This window comes from Malaclemys terrapin, chromosome 4 (genome assembly GCF_027887155.1).
Source record: "Malaclemys terrapin pileata isolate rMalTer1 chromosome 4, rMalTer1.hap1, whole genome shotgun sequence".
In the NCBI taxonomy this organism is placed as follows: domain Eukaryota; kingdom Metazoa; phylum Chordata; order Testudines; family Emydidae; genus Malaclemys; species Malaclemys terrapin.
In genome coordinates this window covers 39809756-39825488 of record NC_071508.1, presented here as the reverse complement: position 1 = coordinate 39825488, position 15733 = coordinate 39809756, and the positions used below count along the sequence as shown (strand labels likewise).

Sequence of the window (15733 nt, the reverse complement as noted above, 5' to 3'; positions counted from 1 at the left end):
CTACACCACAATTAAACAGGCCCTTAGCCTGAGCCCCACGAACCTGAGTCAGCTGGCATGGTCCAGCCATGGGTATTTAATTGCAGTATAGACGTACCCTTGTAGGCCCTGGTTCAGCAAATCATGTAAGCGTGTGCTTAACTTTATATGTGCTTTGCTGCATTGGGGCCATGTCACTTACATGAAATATAGATCACTACAATGTATATAATTTTATATGTTATCCCTGACAGCAAATATTAGAAAAATCATTGGGGGGGAGAAATTGAAGTGTCCCTTTTCTCTGCCCCACCCTGCCCAATCAATGAAGCTTTTTGGAATTAATTAAAACAATGAGAATTAATAATAGTGTGGCGTAGCACAGACTGTATAAGGGCATCATAATCATATGCTACACATCACATCCTACTGAAATGCCTGTCGGTGTAGCTATTACAGGTTCAGGTCAGTGTACCTAGAGCTACGTATCTGTGGGGCCAGAATTAAACGTGTCATTACTCTCCCAGTCATCACAGTGCTGGGTTTCTGGAGTGAATGTATACAGGGCTGGCTCCAGGCACCAGCCCAGCAAGCCGGTGCTTGGGGCGGCCCCTGGAAGGGGGCGGCACATCCGGCTCTTCAGTGGCAATTCGGGGGCGGGTCCCTCAGTCTGTGTCAGAGGGAAGGACTGGCCGCCGAAGAATGAAGCGGCGGTGTTAGAGTTCCCGATCGCGATCACGGCTTTTTTTTTTTTTTTTTGCCTTTTTGCTTGAAGCGGCAAAAACTATGGAGCCAGCCCAGAATGTATAAGAAACGTAGTATCCTAACAGCAGTTGTAGCTGGGATTATCATATTCAGTACAATTTAAAAAAATATCAAAATAAAGAACACGGTCATAGATAAACTGAAAACCCAACTGTTACATCAAAAGTTGCATCAAAATTCTGATGCCCAGAGTTTGGAAATTGCACTAGAGGGAGAGTTGTTGGCAAAGATTGGTGAGCGGTAAAGTAAATACCAAGTTATCAATGGTGACTTTTTTTAGTTTTATTCTTTAGTCTGTAGCAATGAACCCTTTCCAAATGCCTGGTCCCAAGATGGAGCACACCTATGACTCTGAAGAAGCTGAAGATCTAAGCCGGGAAGATGTCTTTACTGAACTGAGGGCATGGAGAGAGCATCATAACCAGTAAGAGTTTGGGATGATTCTAAATTATCTTACAATAAAGCAGGGACTCAGTGTTCCGTCTCCATAATAAGGCGAACTCTTCAGCCACCTGGTGGTAGTTTTGGGAAATTGCCTTTAATTTTGTAAATTTATATCTAGGCAGGCAGAGACAACACAGTGGAATCTATTTGCAAACTCCACGCTTAGATGCCCCTTCTGCTGGAAACCTCATGGGAGTGAGAAAGGAGGAGGAAATCTCTGATGCATTGTCCATGTTGATCCTAGGGGAGGCCAAGATGTTCATGCTGGTTCTGGGTCTGTGAGCCCTCCCTCAGCCCACTTCCTGGCAATCTCCTTAAAGGGACATCCCTATTGAGGGGGCAGGTGGGAAGAGGAAAATTAATACAGCCTAGCAAAACTCCATAAAGCAGAAAGGGAAAGATGGACTCCTCCTTCCACAGCCACTACCCATGCCTAGCTCTCCTACTCCTCCCCCAGCCCAGCAGCTACTTCCCATCCCCTCACCACTTGCAGATCCCTGACCTCTGGAGTGCCCTCTGTGTGGCTGGTGGCAAGTTGTGAGGTGTGTGTGGGATCTGTGGGAAATTGTTGCCCTGCAGTTAACTGGACTCTCCTTCTACACAGGAAGGGCGATAAAGGGTGCAGTTAAAGTGTTTTCTTTTACCAGTAGGTAGGTTATTACTGGTCCTAGCAGTATTCTCCATTAGACAGTACGGGCAGGATTTGCAAAAGCAGTTGGCATTCGCCTAACTAAATGGGAGTTTTCTCACTGACTTCAGTGTGCTTTGGATCAGGCCACTTTATAGGCAAAATTCTTCTCTGGTCTGCATGGCAGTTCTCTGCCCCGGTATTCCATGCACCATGGGAGAAAATATTGAGCTGAGCTTCCTCCATGGATCTGAGAGGTGACTCTTATCCTAGAGATAAAAACGCCTTTATTTTGACTCTGATGCCCTTCCTTTAAATCTGTCATGTTTCACTTGGCTAATTAAAGGTTGGCTGAATCTGAAATAATAAAACACAGGCAGTTTAGGTACCTAATTCATAGCCCATTTTTGCATGTGAAAGGTAAGCCAATCCAGGTGAATGTAAATCCACGTTACCTATATTTGTCTCTTAACAGCAGCGACCCCACATTCATGTACAGTACTCAGAACAGTTCATGTGTACACTCCTCTAAGATAGCACAATGAGGGTCAGCTAAAACTGTAGCTTAACATTTGTCAGGTGTCTGCAAATCATTCAGATGGAGAAGGCCCCCCAGGTGCTGAAGATACATAGTGATGAGGAGGAAGATGAAGAATGCCTGAGTGACAGCTGTGAGGATGAGCTAAGAGATACTTATGACAAGGACCTAATTGAAAGGATTTCACCAGATTCCTCCTGCCAGTCCCGTCTTTCCCAGTCCTCCTCAGGTACTGGTCTCACTTAGCCTTCTCACTTTCTAGGGAAGGGTTGACATGTATTACTTTTGTCTGTTTCTCCTCCAAGATTACACCTGTCACTTCTGTGGGAAAATCTGGAGGGCATGAATTAGGCTCCACAGCCACTTTAAAACCCACCACTGAACCCCCTTGGCAGACATCCTCCTCGCATCGAAGGATAGCTGAAGAAAGAACGTAATCATTCATTGTTCCTCTCAACTACATGGCTATGAGAAGGAATACTGGAGATGCAATACATTGGAATGTGTTTTCTTGTCACCCAAGCAATATAATAAATTGCATTCAGTTAGGACATATAAGGCTGTATTTCTCTCCCAGAGGTTTAGTAACACAATTACCCAAAGGCCATTCTTTTGATTGTGTCTTTAGCCTAAATTCTGTACATCAGTTAATTAGGTATAGCTTAATCTTTTTATGGCCAGCAGCAAATGGATCTCTACTATATATAGAATTTTTCTAAGGATAAACATATACAACATTGCTGTGTCATACATAGGGCTCTTTGTTTTCAGTTTTTATTTTATTTATCAGTGTTTATTACCACAACAACAAAAATAGGTGAAAATCAGTGCAAAAAACTATTAATAATTTTTCTGGATAAATATTTGGGTTCATTTTGGTGGATGGAAAGAAGGAAAAAAGTATTCAGTAGATTAATGCTTTGAATTCCGTTCATCAATGTGGTTTGCTGCAGAACTAAAAGAGAACTCAAAACACTATGCCACCTGTGAGTTTAAGAAAACAATAGATCCCCAAATAAAACTTTTGATTTGAATAAACAGTTTACTGTTGTGGACTTAGAACTATTAGCCTATAAATATTTTCATTTAATAATTGGGCCACACCATTTGCAGCACATACACTCAACTTCATCCTTTTCTCCTGTTTTTTGAACACTTCTGAATACTTCCTTGTGTTCTGAAACATATTCTGATAGAGATTTTCGTTTTCTTCCCATTTTAGTGGATCAGATTTTTAAACCATTATCTGCTAACAGCTTGAAATGTGTACGTGGTGGGCGTGAGATTCACCAGTACGTTCAGATGGGCACGCACCTCAGAGCTTGTGTGCGTGCCTGTGTGTTTGTAGACTAGACTCATACATAGCCTTACTTCAACAGGCAGCTCTGCATATACACACAGACTAATGAATTATTGTAATACATACATCTCATGCAATGTATTGTATTTTCCTAATAAAACAAGTTATTTTTACATATTTGAATGATACAAAAGTAGGGTGGAAATCAGAAAAAAACAAAATAATACTTTTTGTAAAACCTGCGAATTTTTCGGTAAAAATCGGTTTAAACTGAAAACGAAGGGGCTTAGTCATAGATCATCATCAGGATTTTTCTCCTTTCACGTGTGTTACAGCTGGGGATCATATGAGCTGAACTATAAACAGTAAAAAGAATATACAAAAATATTTTTAACATTTAGGTGCTTTCCCTTATTCTAATGCTAACGTGAGAGCCTTGTTTGCACTTCTGAGTTTGGTAAAACTCAGTATCCCTTGATCTTCAATTTTCTTGTGCCTTAAACATCAGTGAATTGGGATGCACTCCTCTGAAGTGCTCAGAGGCCTCCAATCTTATTGGAAGTAACAGGAGTTGAGGGGACTCATCACTTGATCCACTGCCAATTGAAGTGAAAAGCAGTCTTTCCAGTGACTTCAGTAATCATTGGATTGGCCCATTAAGAGTTAGGTGAACTAGCCATACCAGGAAATCAGTGTGCTTCCTTGTTGTGTTTCAGATTCATCACATGCCCAAGAAAGTGTGTTGCCCGCTAGTCTGAATCGTTCTCTGGTACCTTCTCCTCCAAAGTGCCCCTCACCTGCATCCATGCAGGGTGCTGCAGCTAGACCCTCAAAAGTGAGAGACATCAGGGTCAGACGTCTGAAAGTGCCCAACCAGAAAGAAGCAGCTCAACTGAAGGAATATCCCCAATCAAGAGTTAGCACAGAAATCGCAGCCCAGCTTGTGGGTGAAGAGATTGCTCTTCTGACTCTGCACAGCACACCTGCTGCACGTGAGGCCTCGCCATTGAGAGCTGAAGGGAGGTATTGGACCAGCGAGAGTGTTGGAAGGCAAACCAGGAGGCCTATTTCAGGACCAGCAGCTGTTGGATCAACAAGTGTCAGGTATGCTCGCTAGTTAGGCGACTTTTCTATGGAATTCTGGTAAGCATAGAAAAGACTTCACTGGGGGAGAAAAGGTGCAGCCCTGTTGACTCTGATGTATATTACACCACAGAGTACAAACTCTTAGCTAGATGGTATCTACCATGTACTCTGTAGAAAGCACTGCTTGGTATCTTGGTGACCTATGCATCATTTAGTCCTTCCAAAACTAAACTAGTACGATCTTACATTACTCATACCTTGGTTACTTCTAACATTCAATCTCGATATTAGTCACATCAGATACACATTTTTTCCTTGAAATTTACAGTAATTTGCTTTAAAAGAAAGTTCAGGAGAAAAGTTGTTTCTAAAAATAAAAGTGGACGTAAAGTAGATAGGTGTCATGTAAACCAAAGCTGGTTGTGATTGGACCCTTCTATTGTAATATCAGCATCTTATTGCTCATTTGAAACTTGGAGTTGCCCATAATGTGGAAATTTTGATTTCCAGGTAACATAATAGTTATGGTATAGTACCAACACAGGAGCTGTCCCTTGTACCGTTTGTTCGGGTCACTCCAAATGAGGGTGAGCTACTTTCTAAATCAGACAAAAGTTTCACTTTACAATCTAGCTCTTCAATTGCCTGCATGCTACTCCGTGTTCCAGCTATACCCAGGTAAAAGACATCTGCTGTGCAGCAAGGGAGGATTCCTACCTATGAAATGCTGGTGGACAATGATGACACAGCAGATATGAGGGGGGCCAACAGTGAAAGAGTTAAAAATAACCCAAAAAACCAAAGACCCAGTAAATTACATTTTCATATTGTGTCCTGATCTGTCTTCTCAGGATAGAACTCCAATATCAGCCTTTCTATCAGTCCTTCATCCATATGGAGACTCTGCAGATCTACAGAAATTGGCGAGCAGTCTAGTGTTCTCAAAACTAACTGAAGTAGCAGTGTAGACTCCTCAGAGAGTCCTGTTGTGCCAACCTTCCTGTTGTGCCCAGTGCTGGAAGTTCTTGGTGCAGTTCTTGGGTGAGTCCAGGGGGCTCACTCAGTTCCCCATAACAATTTGTGCCATTTCATAATAGCAATTTTTTTCTTCCCTTCAGAGCCACTGTGGATAGGAGTCCCCCCAAAGTGATCAACCATCACCAGCCAGTTGTCTGCTCATCCACAAAAACCCCAGAGAGGTTTGCGCTGAGGAATGTGGTCCATCCTCTGACTGCCAAGGCTGCCCTGCAGAGGTTACCAAGCAGGCCCAGTGTCTCAACAGCTACTCAGAGCAAGACGCCAAAGTCATAGAAAATACCCCAAGTAGCCGTGTATGTTGGAGCCGAGTCGGACAAGCCCACAGTGCTCAGTTGGAGTTTGTGTTCCCCACACTTAGCACCAGCAGCGCTGATGCTGTGTTCTGACTTCTTATGAGAGCTGAATACGTTGACAGAGCTGCACAAGCAGAGCTGTTTGAACTAACAGCTTGATTGGTCTCAGTTAAAGCTACAGCTGGCCAGAAATGCTTGTTTGAAAAAGCACCTTCTAAGCAACACAACAGTTGATCAACCTCTTATTAAATAAAAAGCAGCTATTTGTATGGTCTTTGTGTGCTGAAAGGGACAAGACTTGGCACACTTGGCTTCTCTGCATTAATCCCCAGCTATGTTACTAGGGAGCCTGCAGTGATGCCCCACAAGAAAGTGAAAGTTTGCAGTCCCCTAGACTCAGTGCTTGGCAGCTGGCACCTGAGGGCCCTCAGTTTTCCCTCTTGCATTCAGCCCGCAAATACTCATGCATGTGTCAGCCTGCTGTCATCTAAACAGGCTCATTGCATACGCTCTGTGGATCCTATATGTTCAACACACAAGTGAAACTGAGAGTGGAGGGGGGATTGCTGTAAAGACCAGTTTAAAATGATTGTATTGCAGATGTGTGTGTGTTCCCTACTCACCTGGGATAGCAGAAGTCCAACATGCAGGAAGTCTGTCTGATTTTAGCACTAATTTCCATTCTCCCACTGACATTTACCACTTCGATCTGTTTGTAATCTTTCATTGTTCCCCTCAGCTATATGGCTATGGGAAGGAATACTGAAGATGCAACTCATTGGAACATCAGTGTGTCAGTCTGCCATGTCTCTGCTCTGAAGGAACTCTCAGCACTTCCCCAGGACTGCTGTTCTATGGCTAGACATCCCAAGTCTGAATTTCACCCAGCGACCTTTGTAAATAAGTTTCATTGGGTCCAGCTGGCTCCCTAGAAAACTTTGTCACCCTGACATTTCAGAGCAAATGGGTGACATGCAAACAGACATGCAGAATCAAACATTCCCTGTTTATTCTTTCAGATCAGTTACATTTTCCAAATTCATGTGACTTAATTATTTTAAGTGATTCATCAGCAACAATGAAGTGGGTAGGGAAGGAGCAGTTCTTGTTTTCCATAGGGTATTTATTCTATGTTGGGGTAAGGTGTAAAGCACTATGAGCTGATCTAAATGATTGCACACTGTGATATAGGTAAGAAGGACTGCGGTGTATGATCTGAGCAATGTCAGGTGTTCTCAAACCAAGCATCAGAAAATCTTATATTTTTTTCTACCTTCAAATTAATATGTTACAGATATTTTCTGGGAAACAGTTTATAATACATTAAATTATGCAATCAGCCCTTGCATAGTTTGTTGCCTTTGCCTCACTGCTAATATAAAGAAAGGAATAGGCTGTACCATAGAGCCCAAATCCTTCAACTTGGTCCCACTGCTCTGATAGCCATTCCTCTTACAAAATAGTTGTGAGCAGAAGCCAAGTTCGCATTCTCTCAGTGGGCATAAGAAGGAACCATCGATCAGATACAATAAGTATTGAATGGCAAGCAGTTCCCCAAAATCATATGAGTGTTGGAGGGATTTCCAGGCAGTCATCGCCCAACAAAGTGCTTGTGTAGTTAAACTGGCATCTAAAATTGACTCTATGCCAGTGTCACTGACCATGAACAAAACAAATGGACAGTGTGGCTCAATAGGATAGAAGAGAGAAGAATGTTAGGGCCTGATTTTCAGAAGTGCTGCGCACTCACACTCCTGGGTGAAGTCAGTAGGAGTTGCAGATGCTCAACACTTGTGAAAATCAGGCCCTGCTTATAAAAACTATTGTAAAAGTGAGTGGTATTTAGGACCACCTGCTCCAAATGGCCCCTAACTACTCTCTCAATTTGTGCTTGTGACTTTATATGTGCAGAATCCTACATTCTCATGCATAAATGGGGTTTGGGCTTGCAAATCAGGCAACTGGGTTTGTCTGCCTGATCTGCACAGAAACTGGTCACCGATTTAGAAGCCACTTCTGCAAATGGCTATGGGATCTTTTCCAGGAAAACAAAGACTTGGTTCTGTACCATTATCATGCAAGGGGCCTCTCCACTGTATTCCTGTGGTGGGGGACAGGGAGAAATGATCAGTAATGTTTTTGTCCATGGACTGGTAAGTTAACAGGGACCATTGTACATGAGTAGAGTAAGACATTTGGGAAGTGCCTTCGTGGGCTCAGTGGGAGCAATCCCTTCCATTTCTGACCTTTGTCGTCATTCATCTCAGTTATAGAGACCTTCTCTCCTGCCCAGTAACTCTACTGTCGTCAGATGAGGAACACATCACCAGCAGACCTTACTCTTAGCCTTCACCATGGGCCTCCTGACTGGAAGGGTGGGAACTGGAGCCACCAAAGGCCACTCTACAATTATCTTTCCTACAGTGTCCTGACTTTGCTCTTTGTGGAGTTCTCAAGTGATAAATAACAGCCTTGCGGGTAGCACATCCTCTCAAAACAGCCCCCCCACCCCCATTACTGACTCTTCTCCCCTTGCTGAAATAAGCCAAGTGGCAGCACATTCACTGGAGCAGCATGGCATGTATTTAAGAACCCGTGTGCAAGTTTCCTGTGTCACCTATTAATCAATGCATCATCTAGCAGGACAATATCTCCTAAGCTGCATGTCAGTAGTGGTAGGTAGGTAAGCCATGTGCTTGAAGCCGTATTTAGATCGAGCACTCTTCTGTCCTATCAGTGCCACCGTAGGAATTGTTGTATCCAGAGCTGTCTTGAAGACCTGAAAGGCGAAGTTATCGTAAGTAATCGGCAAGTTATAGCAGATGGGGAGTGCCACTGGGTACTTGGCTGGTGTTTGCCTTTCAAGCTCTAGTGAACACCACTATGGAGTTCATCCATGTCCAATGTTCTCTAATGGGAGGGATTTTTTTATTCCCAGGAGCCTTAGGGTTGCCCCCTCTACTCTGAAATTCAGAGCCTAGTCCATTGTGATGGGTCTGCCTGCAGCTTGAAAGCTGCTCTTAGAGGACAATGACAGGAGTATGAATTTACTACGGGCCTTACTATGTCACATTGCTGCATCACGATGATGCATCTGCACAAATACTGCTGTGACAGAGGCTCATGACGCAGCATGGCACGAGGACAGATTATCCCACATGGACGCTCCAAACATCCACGATCCAGCATCCTGATGGCACAGAGTCATTATTTTAACTTCGGGGGGACACACAAACAAGTGGTTGCCCATCTTACTGTGCTTCCCTTTTCTCAGCCTGCTGCTACAGTCACCTTACAGGAAAGTGGAGGTCAGGAGCAAACCCTCAGGAGTATAGAAGAGGGGGATTGTGCTTCACAGAGGTGACACACTTAGTCTGCCTGGACCCACGAATGGCTATGTTCCCAGTCAGTGTCACAGGAGACAAATGAACCATTCTCCCACTCTTCCATAAATAACACCCAGCTCTCATACATTGGTTTGCAGTTGCAGATCTCCAAGTACTTTACAAAGGAGGGTGAGCATTGTTATCCCCATTTTACAGATGGGGAAACTGAGGTAGGTGATGTGACTTACCCAAAGTCTCACAGCAGACCAGTGTCAGGGCTGCTGACTCCCAGGGGCCCACACTGCCTCCTTCCATATGTGGCATAGTTAACTTTTCACTCCCTGGGAAAATGCTAATTAATTCTAGAATGGGGTAAGGGGAGCTCAGATGACAGCAGATCCAATTAATAGTTGTTGGGGCTTAGTGGACAGTTTTCTATTACTGGTCTGAACTCCGCACTCAGCCTTCAATACATCCTTCCCCAGGGGCCTGGCCTCCTGAATACTACATGCAAGCATATGTACAATGGGGTTTAATGTGTAATGAGACCTGCAGAGCAGCATAACGCCAGTGAGAATGTAACAGCAGGAAGGCTAGTTAAAGAGAGGAAACTTGTAATCACAGCCTGACATACAAAGGAAGAAGATTGGTGGTCTCATCCCTCTTGCTAGCGGATGCCACATCAAAGTGGCAGAAACCACTGTACAATTATCAATCCCTGATTCCAGGGCTCGCACAGTGAACAGGCTGTTGCACATCAGGGCTGAGCTGTCCTAGCAGAGCTGTGGGGTCAGAAGCTGACACTGGATTTAGCTAGTGTAATACACCCTCCAGCTTTATAACTGCCAAAAAAAAAATCCAGGGCCTTGTCTTATCAATCTACTAAGAAATGTCAAGTGGGATGGGACGCATGTGAGGGGGGTTCATTTGGATCTAATGGGAAATGAGATTAGCTGTGGATTTCTCTGTGTATTAGTTCCCTGATTAGAATCGTGCACTGGCCCCCAGGGCAACGGACGGATCTAAGGGGCCTATCCCATACTTTTCATATGAATCTCAGCAGAGTCCCAGTTTAGGATGCCAGTAATCACAGACAGGTCCCTTCAGTCTTGTAACGGGACAGGAACTGCTGATGCCTTTAAGAATCTTTCAGAATTAATGGGATTTGCTCTTTGCTGCCAAATTGATATTTACAGTCTAAGCCGGAGACGGGGGAAAGAACTGCCCCCCCCCCCTCCAGCCGTTAATAAATCAGCACCAAGGGAAGGAATTTTCTGCCAGACGGCTGAGGCTCCTCAGGACACAAGCTGCTCATTGTGAGTCTGTTCGTTTCCCTACAGCGCTTCCTCCTGAGCGCAGCAACAGCAACCCCTTCCCTCCTGCCACCTCTTTCCTCTTGCCTCGCTGTGATGCCTTCATTACAGGCTGCTCTGTCCTGGCTGCTTATCTGCTGCTGGCAAAGCCTGCATATTCCGGGACTAGGTCATGCTCTGGCGCTGTCACAGATAATAGACATATTGCACCTTGCAGCAATGTATTAACAGTCGCTGTATCTTTCTTCGTGCCCCTCACGGACATGAGCAGGCCCAGGCAACGCTTGCCACCGGGGAGCAATGAATATCCTGGGACTTTTGCCCACTCTACAGTCCCTGACCCTGCCACAGGGACTGATGGATGCACTGGTTAACGGAGAACAATAGACTAGCCAGCTGAGGGTGCAGATTTCAAATGGCTAGCCAGGCCCTGCCTCCCATTTCCAGCTCTGTCTGACGTAATATACGCCTTAAACAACCCATCTCCTCCCACACAGCTCCCCTCCCTCTGTGTCCAGCACTGCCAGAGAGTTACTTACTCTGGGTTTTGGCTCTGCAGTTGGGGGCTGCCTTCCATGAGGAGCAAAATCCTCCTCTTCCTCCTCCTTCTCCTCGCTGGATGAAGAGCGTTTCTCCTTGACTGCCACTGAAGAGAGAACCCCAGAGACTTCAGTGGGAGAGGCGCGCTCTCATGAAAACACATTTGAATCGTGAGGAGACACGGGGAAGTTTCCTAACTTGCTGTTTAGATTAGGTAATGCCAAAAGCCTCCACCAAAGCCAGGGCCGCAGTATGCTACGCACTGAGTGCACACCCAGGAAGCAGAAGCAGTAAATGTCAGCCAAGCATTTCAGCCTGTCCTAGGTGGGAAGAGCCAGGGGCCCCTCACAATTCCACCCATTATTCCCCCAAGGCTAGACATAGGTTTGGAAGCGTATCCCAAATGAGTCCCAAATGAGTGCCCTACGTTGCCCCAGAGGTGGCTGCATCTCACTGCTGGGTGAATAAAACCCTGACATTCTTGCTGTGTACCAGAATGGGGAGCTGGGTTGAAGAGTTTGTTTGGGGGTGTGTGACAGGGTAGTTTTCCCCTCAGGGCCGGCTCCAGGCACCAGTTTGCCAAGCAGGTGCTTGGGGCGGCCACTCCGGAGAGGGGCAGCACGTCCAGCTATTCGGCAGCAATTCGGCAGACAGTCCCTCACTCCCACTCGGAGCAAAGGACCTCCTGCCAAATTGCCGCTGCAGATCGCAATTGCGATCGCGTTTTTTTTTTTTTTTTTTTTTGCGCCGCTTGGGGTGGCAAAAACCCTGGAGCCGGCCCTGCTTCCCCTTAAGGGCAATAATGCCTCGTGGTCAGCCCACCCCACCAGGTGGCCTAGTCCTTAAGGATCTGAGAAGTCCAGTAGATCTATAGAAGGTTCTGATGGGGGATATGGATGGAGAGGAAGCAGTGCTGAGACTGAGGGGTGTCTGGGAGGAAATCCCATCACTGTAGCTTTAAGAGATCAGGGCCTTGCCGAAAGGGCAGGGCAGGGTAATGCTAATCCAGAACTCACTTAGCTCCCAAGAGGAGAGCTGGGGAGACTCCTGCCTGTCCTGAAAAGGAGCCACCCAGAGAAGACACCCGGAAGGGTTCCAGAAACAGACTGCTCCTGGGTGTGGGGACGCAGAGTCTCCTGAAGGAAGGAGCCAGAGATTGCTGGCTGGACTCAGCCTGAGACAATGAATGTCCCCGGGTGTATCTGAGTAAGCTCCTGCTTGTGCTTTTGGCTCTTGTTAATAACTGAGATCCTTGGAAAGGGGGGTGCACTTCGATGTAATAGGTCTGTCTGGACTCATTTATAACCCAGGCGAAGGGAAGTGAGGCGGGGCTCACCAGCTGGGCCATGCTCAGCCAACCAGGGATGCACAGGAGTGACCTCCATGCCATCACAGGGGGACTGCGGGAGAGTCCCAAAGCTGGCAGGGGAGGTGCAGCAGGGCGGAGGGCTGGAGATCTGTGGGAGGGCACAGGAGGGTTATGCTGGGTCGTCGGTGGAACACGCTCAGCGCTCTAAGGAAGAGTACATTCACTTTGCCAATGTGAGCCAGCCCCCATAGCTGCTGAAAGCTGGCAGAGTTCGGGGAAGTCAGCAGCGCTACACGCCACGGGAGGATCTTCTTGCTGTTGATGGTAAAGAGAATGTAACAATTGCCAGTCTGAGGTGTGCCTTCTTTCTGAACCTGCAGTGGGGTTGTGGGTAAGGGGTGATTATACATGCCAGACCTGGGCGAGGGCCTGGCAGAGGCAGAGGAAACACAGGCTGAAAGCAGGGAACAGGCACTTTGCAGTCAGCCCTGGGGGTTGGGGAGCCTTTTCATGGCTACCTGATTCACTGCGTGTATCCACCGACATGAAATTGTTTTATTCAAACTCATCTGGATGCGGGTCGCCTGACACCCAGGGTCAGTGCTGGATTGGCTGAGCTGGTTTAGTACCAAACTGTTTTGTAGGGTAGGTAGCACTGTGCTGCTCTGCACCAACACACCTGATATGGCAGGTAAATTCTGGGCTGAGAAGGAGACAGTCTTGTGAACTGTCTCTCTGGGTGCAGGCTGGATTTTCCTCTTGCCGCCCTTTGAAGGATCTCCCCGACTGTTGCTGTTTGAAGAGCCAACAGGAAAGTGCTTCCTGTCCCTGTGAGGAGAAACAGGACCCATTCACGATGCACCACGTAAGCTGGCTGGGTATCAGTAATCTGTTACTAACACTTTTCATCAGTCTCAGTCAATTCAGGGGCTTCGTCTTACTGCTGGGAATGTTTCAAACCATCAGCTACTGGTATGGAAACTCATTTGCAGGGAACCACCAGCCTTTCTGAAATGTGCAATATCAGCTCAGATCAATATTCTGTCTGCTTTGCTGCCTGCATCTCGCCCGTGGAAAGCCCATAATGCACCTGGCCAGTTATGCAATGCTGTTGCTGGGAGAGACCATTCCTGCCTGACCCCAGCAGCAGCACCCAGCTGAGCTCTGAAGCATGAATTTCCGTTACACCCAGGCTCAGCACAGATATTATCACTGTGACAGCTCAGCTCTTATATCCTGGCCATTTGGGGGTGCCTCCCACTCTTGCCTCAATAAACTCCCTGCTGCCTGTTGGCCAACCTTGGCTTAGCCTCTGACTCTTCTGATTTCCCAACTTCAACTTCCTTTACGCTGCCGGCTGCTGCTGCATGATTCTCCCTGCCCCCGACTCCTATTGCAGCGACTAAAGGCCTAGTTGAGCCAGAAAAACCTCTAAAGGATCAGGCGTTGCACCCCTTGGCCCTGATTTTCAGCTCTTCTGCCCCTCCACTTGCGGCAGGAAGGGGAGAGCTTGGCAAAGGCAGCTTTAAGGCACCTTTTGGTCTTTCCATGTTCTGGGGCCAGGTGGTGGCCTCCCCACCCCCGGGAGTAAGTTAGAGCAGCTCCAGCATATGCTCTGCCTCCCATGGTCTTGAGTGGGTGTTGGGAAGAAGAGACTAGCCCGAGCACAGCGCATTCCAGCCAGCCTGTCTCCACTCCCAGCCTTCCATTCCCCAGCCCGGCCTACCTCCAACCTGCCCTCTCCACTGAGGCCTCCACACCACCAGTGAGGCCCCCTGCAGGGATGGGGTAAAGGAGCCTTCGTGTGACTGGGCATCGGATCCCTTGTGCCAGGCCAGGCAGAGGAGCTTTGCTGAGCGTTTCGCTCCAGCCAGGGTTTTTACCTTGCCTTCTGCAGGACAGCCGGTGGCCTGCCTGTGCTCCCTCTGTGTGGCACTGCAGGGACCCAGTGCTGATCCTTCTGGGGCTGAGGTTCTTCTGCTTCCTCCCCTTCTCCAGTGAGTGGGAACTTGTCCACCGAAAGGTCCATGTTATCTGTGTAGGCGTCTGCGGCCGCTGTGAGTCTGTGAGGGGCTGTGTACCTGGACAGAGTCTTGGACAGGGCAAGGGAGTGAGGGGAGGAAAGGAAAGAGAGAGGATTATTCTCCAGGCCCCTCTACCAGCTGGATTTATTCCTGCTCGGTGCTTGTCATGGCCCCTCCCACAGCCTGTTACTGAAACTCTGACCCGGGTGGGAGCAATAAACCGACCACCACCCGGCAGACTCTGGGGATGGAAGAAAACGCTGCTTCTGAGTTTGGGCTTGGCTCTGTAGGGAGGCAAAAAAAACTGCTGACAGTGGAATGACCAGCGCAGCAGCTGTGGCCTTGGGGCGGTGTGGTGACCGACAGGGAAGTGGCTGCCGTTTTGCTGTGAAGCCTTAGAACACTGAGAACACCTGCAGATTTCAGTGTCTGTCTTTCCCCCTCCTGGAATCAGAGGGATGCTGTATAACCCTATGGTGACCAGACAGCAAGTGTAAAAAATCGGGACAGGGGTGGGGGGGGGTAATAGGAGCCTATATAAGAAAAAGACCCAAAAATCAGGACTGTCCCTATAAAATCAGGACATCTGGTCACCCTATATAACCCAGACATAGCTCCCAGGAGAGGCTCAGTGCCAGGGGACAGTAACAAGGCCACAAGGTGACATCAGTGCAAAAAGGCTGTTGCCAAACTCAGGGCTGCAATTAGCGCTGCTTCCAGCATCCATCTCAGCTCAGATCCCTGAGCTTCCTGTACTCGGACACAAGGGGGCAGCTTTGTTGGGAAGATGATTGCACTGGCAGCTGCTGGGCAGTGTACCTGGAGCAGCACAGGTGTAGCAGGAAAGCCTTCACCAGAGAGATGAAAGCTGAGATGTTAAAAATCAAAACCTTTTGCTAGTAGGAAGGATACCTGCTTGTGTGCTACACACCCTGGTGCTTCCCCCCTGCAGCCAAGGGAAAGCAAAGCGGAGACACGCCAGCATGCTGGTGAGAGACAGCTTTACTTCCTGGCCGCTGTCACGCAGCAGGGGCCTGTGTCCATCGCCCCCAGTGGCAGCTGTGACAGACAGAGCTGAGTGCATGTCTCCTGAAAACTCAAAAACAACAAGGAGTCTGGTGGCACCTTAAAGACTAACAGATTTATTTGG

The 15733-nt window shown here is 47.3% G+C and overlaps 2 protein-coding genes across 6 annotated transcripts in view; one reads left to right on the top strand and one right to left on the bottom strand.

Annotated features, from left to right (window-relative positions):
- The window catches only part of LRRC56 (leucine rich repeat containing 56), a 114907-nt gene extending 107488 nt beyond the window's left edge, over positions 1–7419 (top strand). For all 5 annotated transcript variants that reach the window (XM_054025707.1, XM_054025705.1, XM_054025706.1 and 2 more), the window contains 4 exons: positions 1038–1168; positions 2396–2583; positions 4371–4758; positions 5859–7419. In XM_054025707.1, the coding sequence (XP_053881682.1) occupies positions 1038–1168; positions 2396–2583; positions 4371–4758; positions 5859–6051 (900 nt within the window). In that variant the 3' untranslated portion in view covers positions 6052–7419. The remainder of the gene's footprint in view (positions 1–1037; positions 1169–2395; positions 2584–4370; positions 4759–5858) is intronic.
- Positions 7420–7484: 65 nt separating this feature from the next.
- Positions 7485–15733, bottom strand: part of LMNTD2 (lamin tail domain containing 2) — a 38262-nt gene continuing 30013 nt past the window's right edge. The window contains exons 9-12 of the mRNA XM_054025711.1: positions 14443–14651; positions 13239–13387; positions 11250–11356; positions 7485–8850 (exon numbers count right to left, since the gene is read on the bottom strand). Of these exons, the coding sequence (XP_053881686.1) occupies positions 8704–8850; positions 11250–11356; positions 13239–13387; positions 14443–14651 (612 nt within the window). The 3' untranslated portion in view covers positions 7485–8703. The remainder of the gene's footprint in view (positions 8851–11249; positions 11357–13238; positions 13388–14442; positions 14652–15733) is intronic.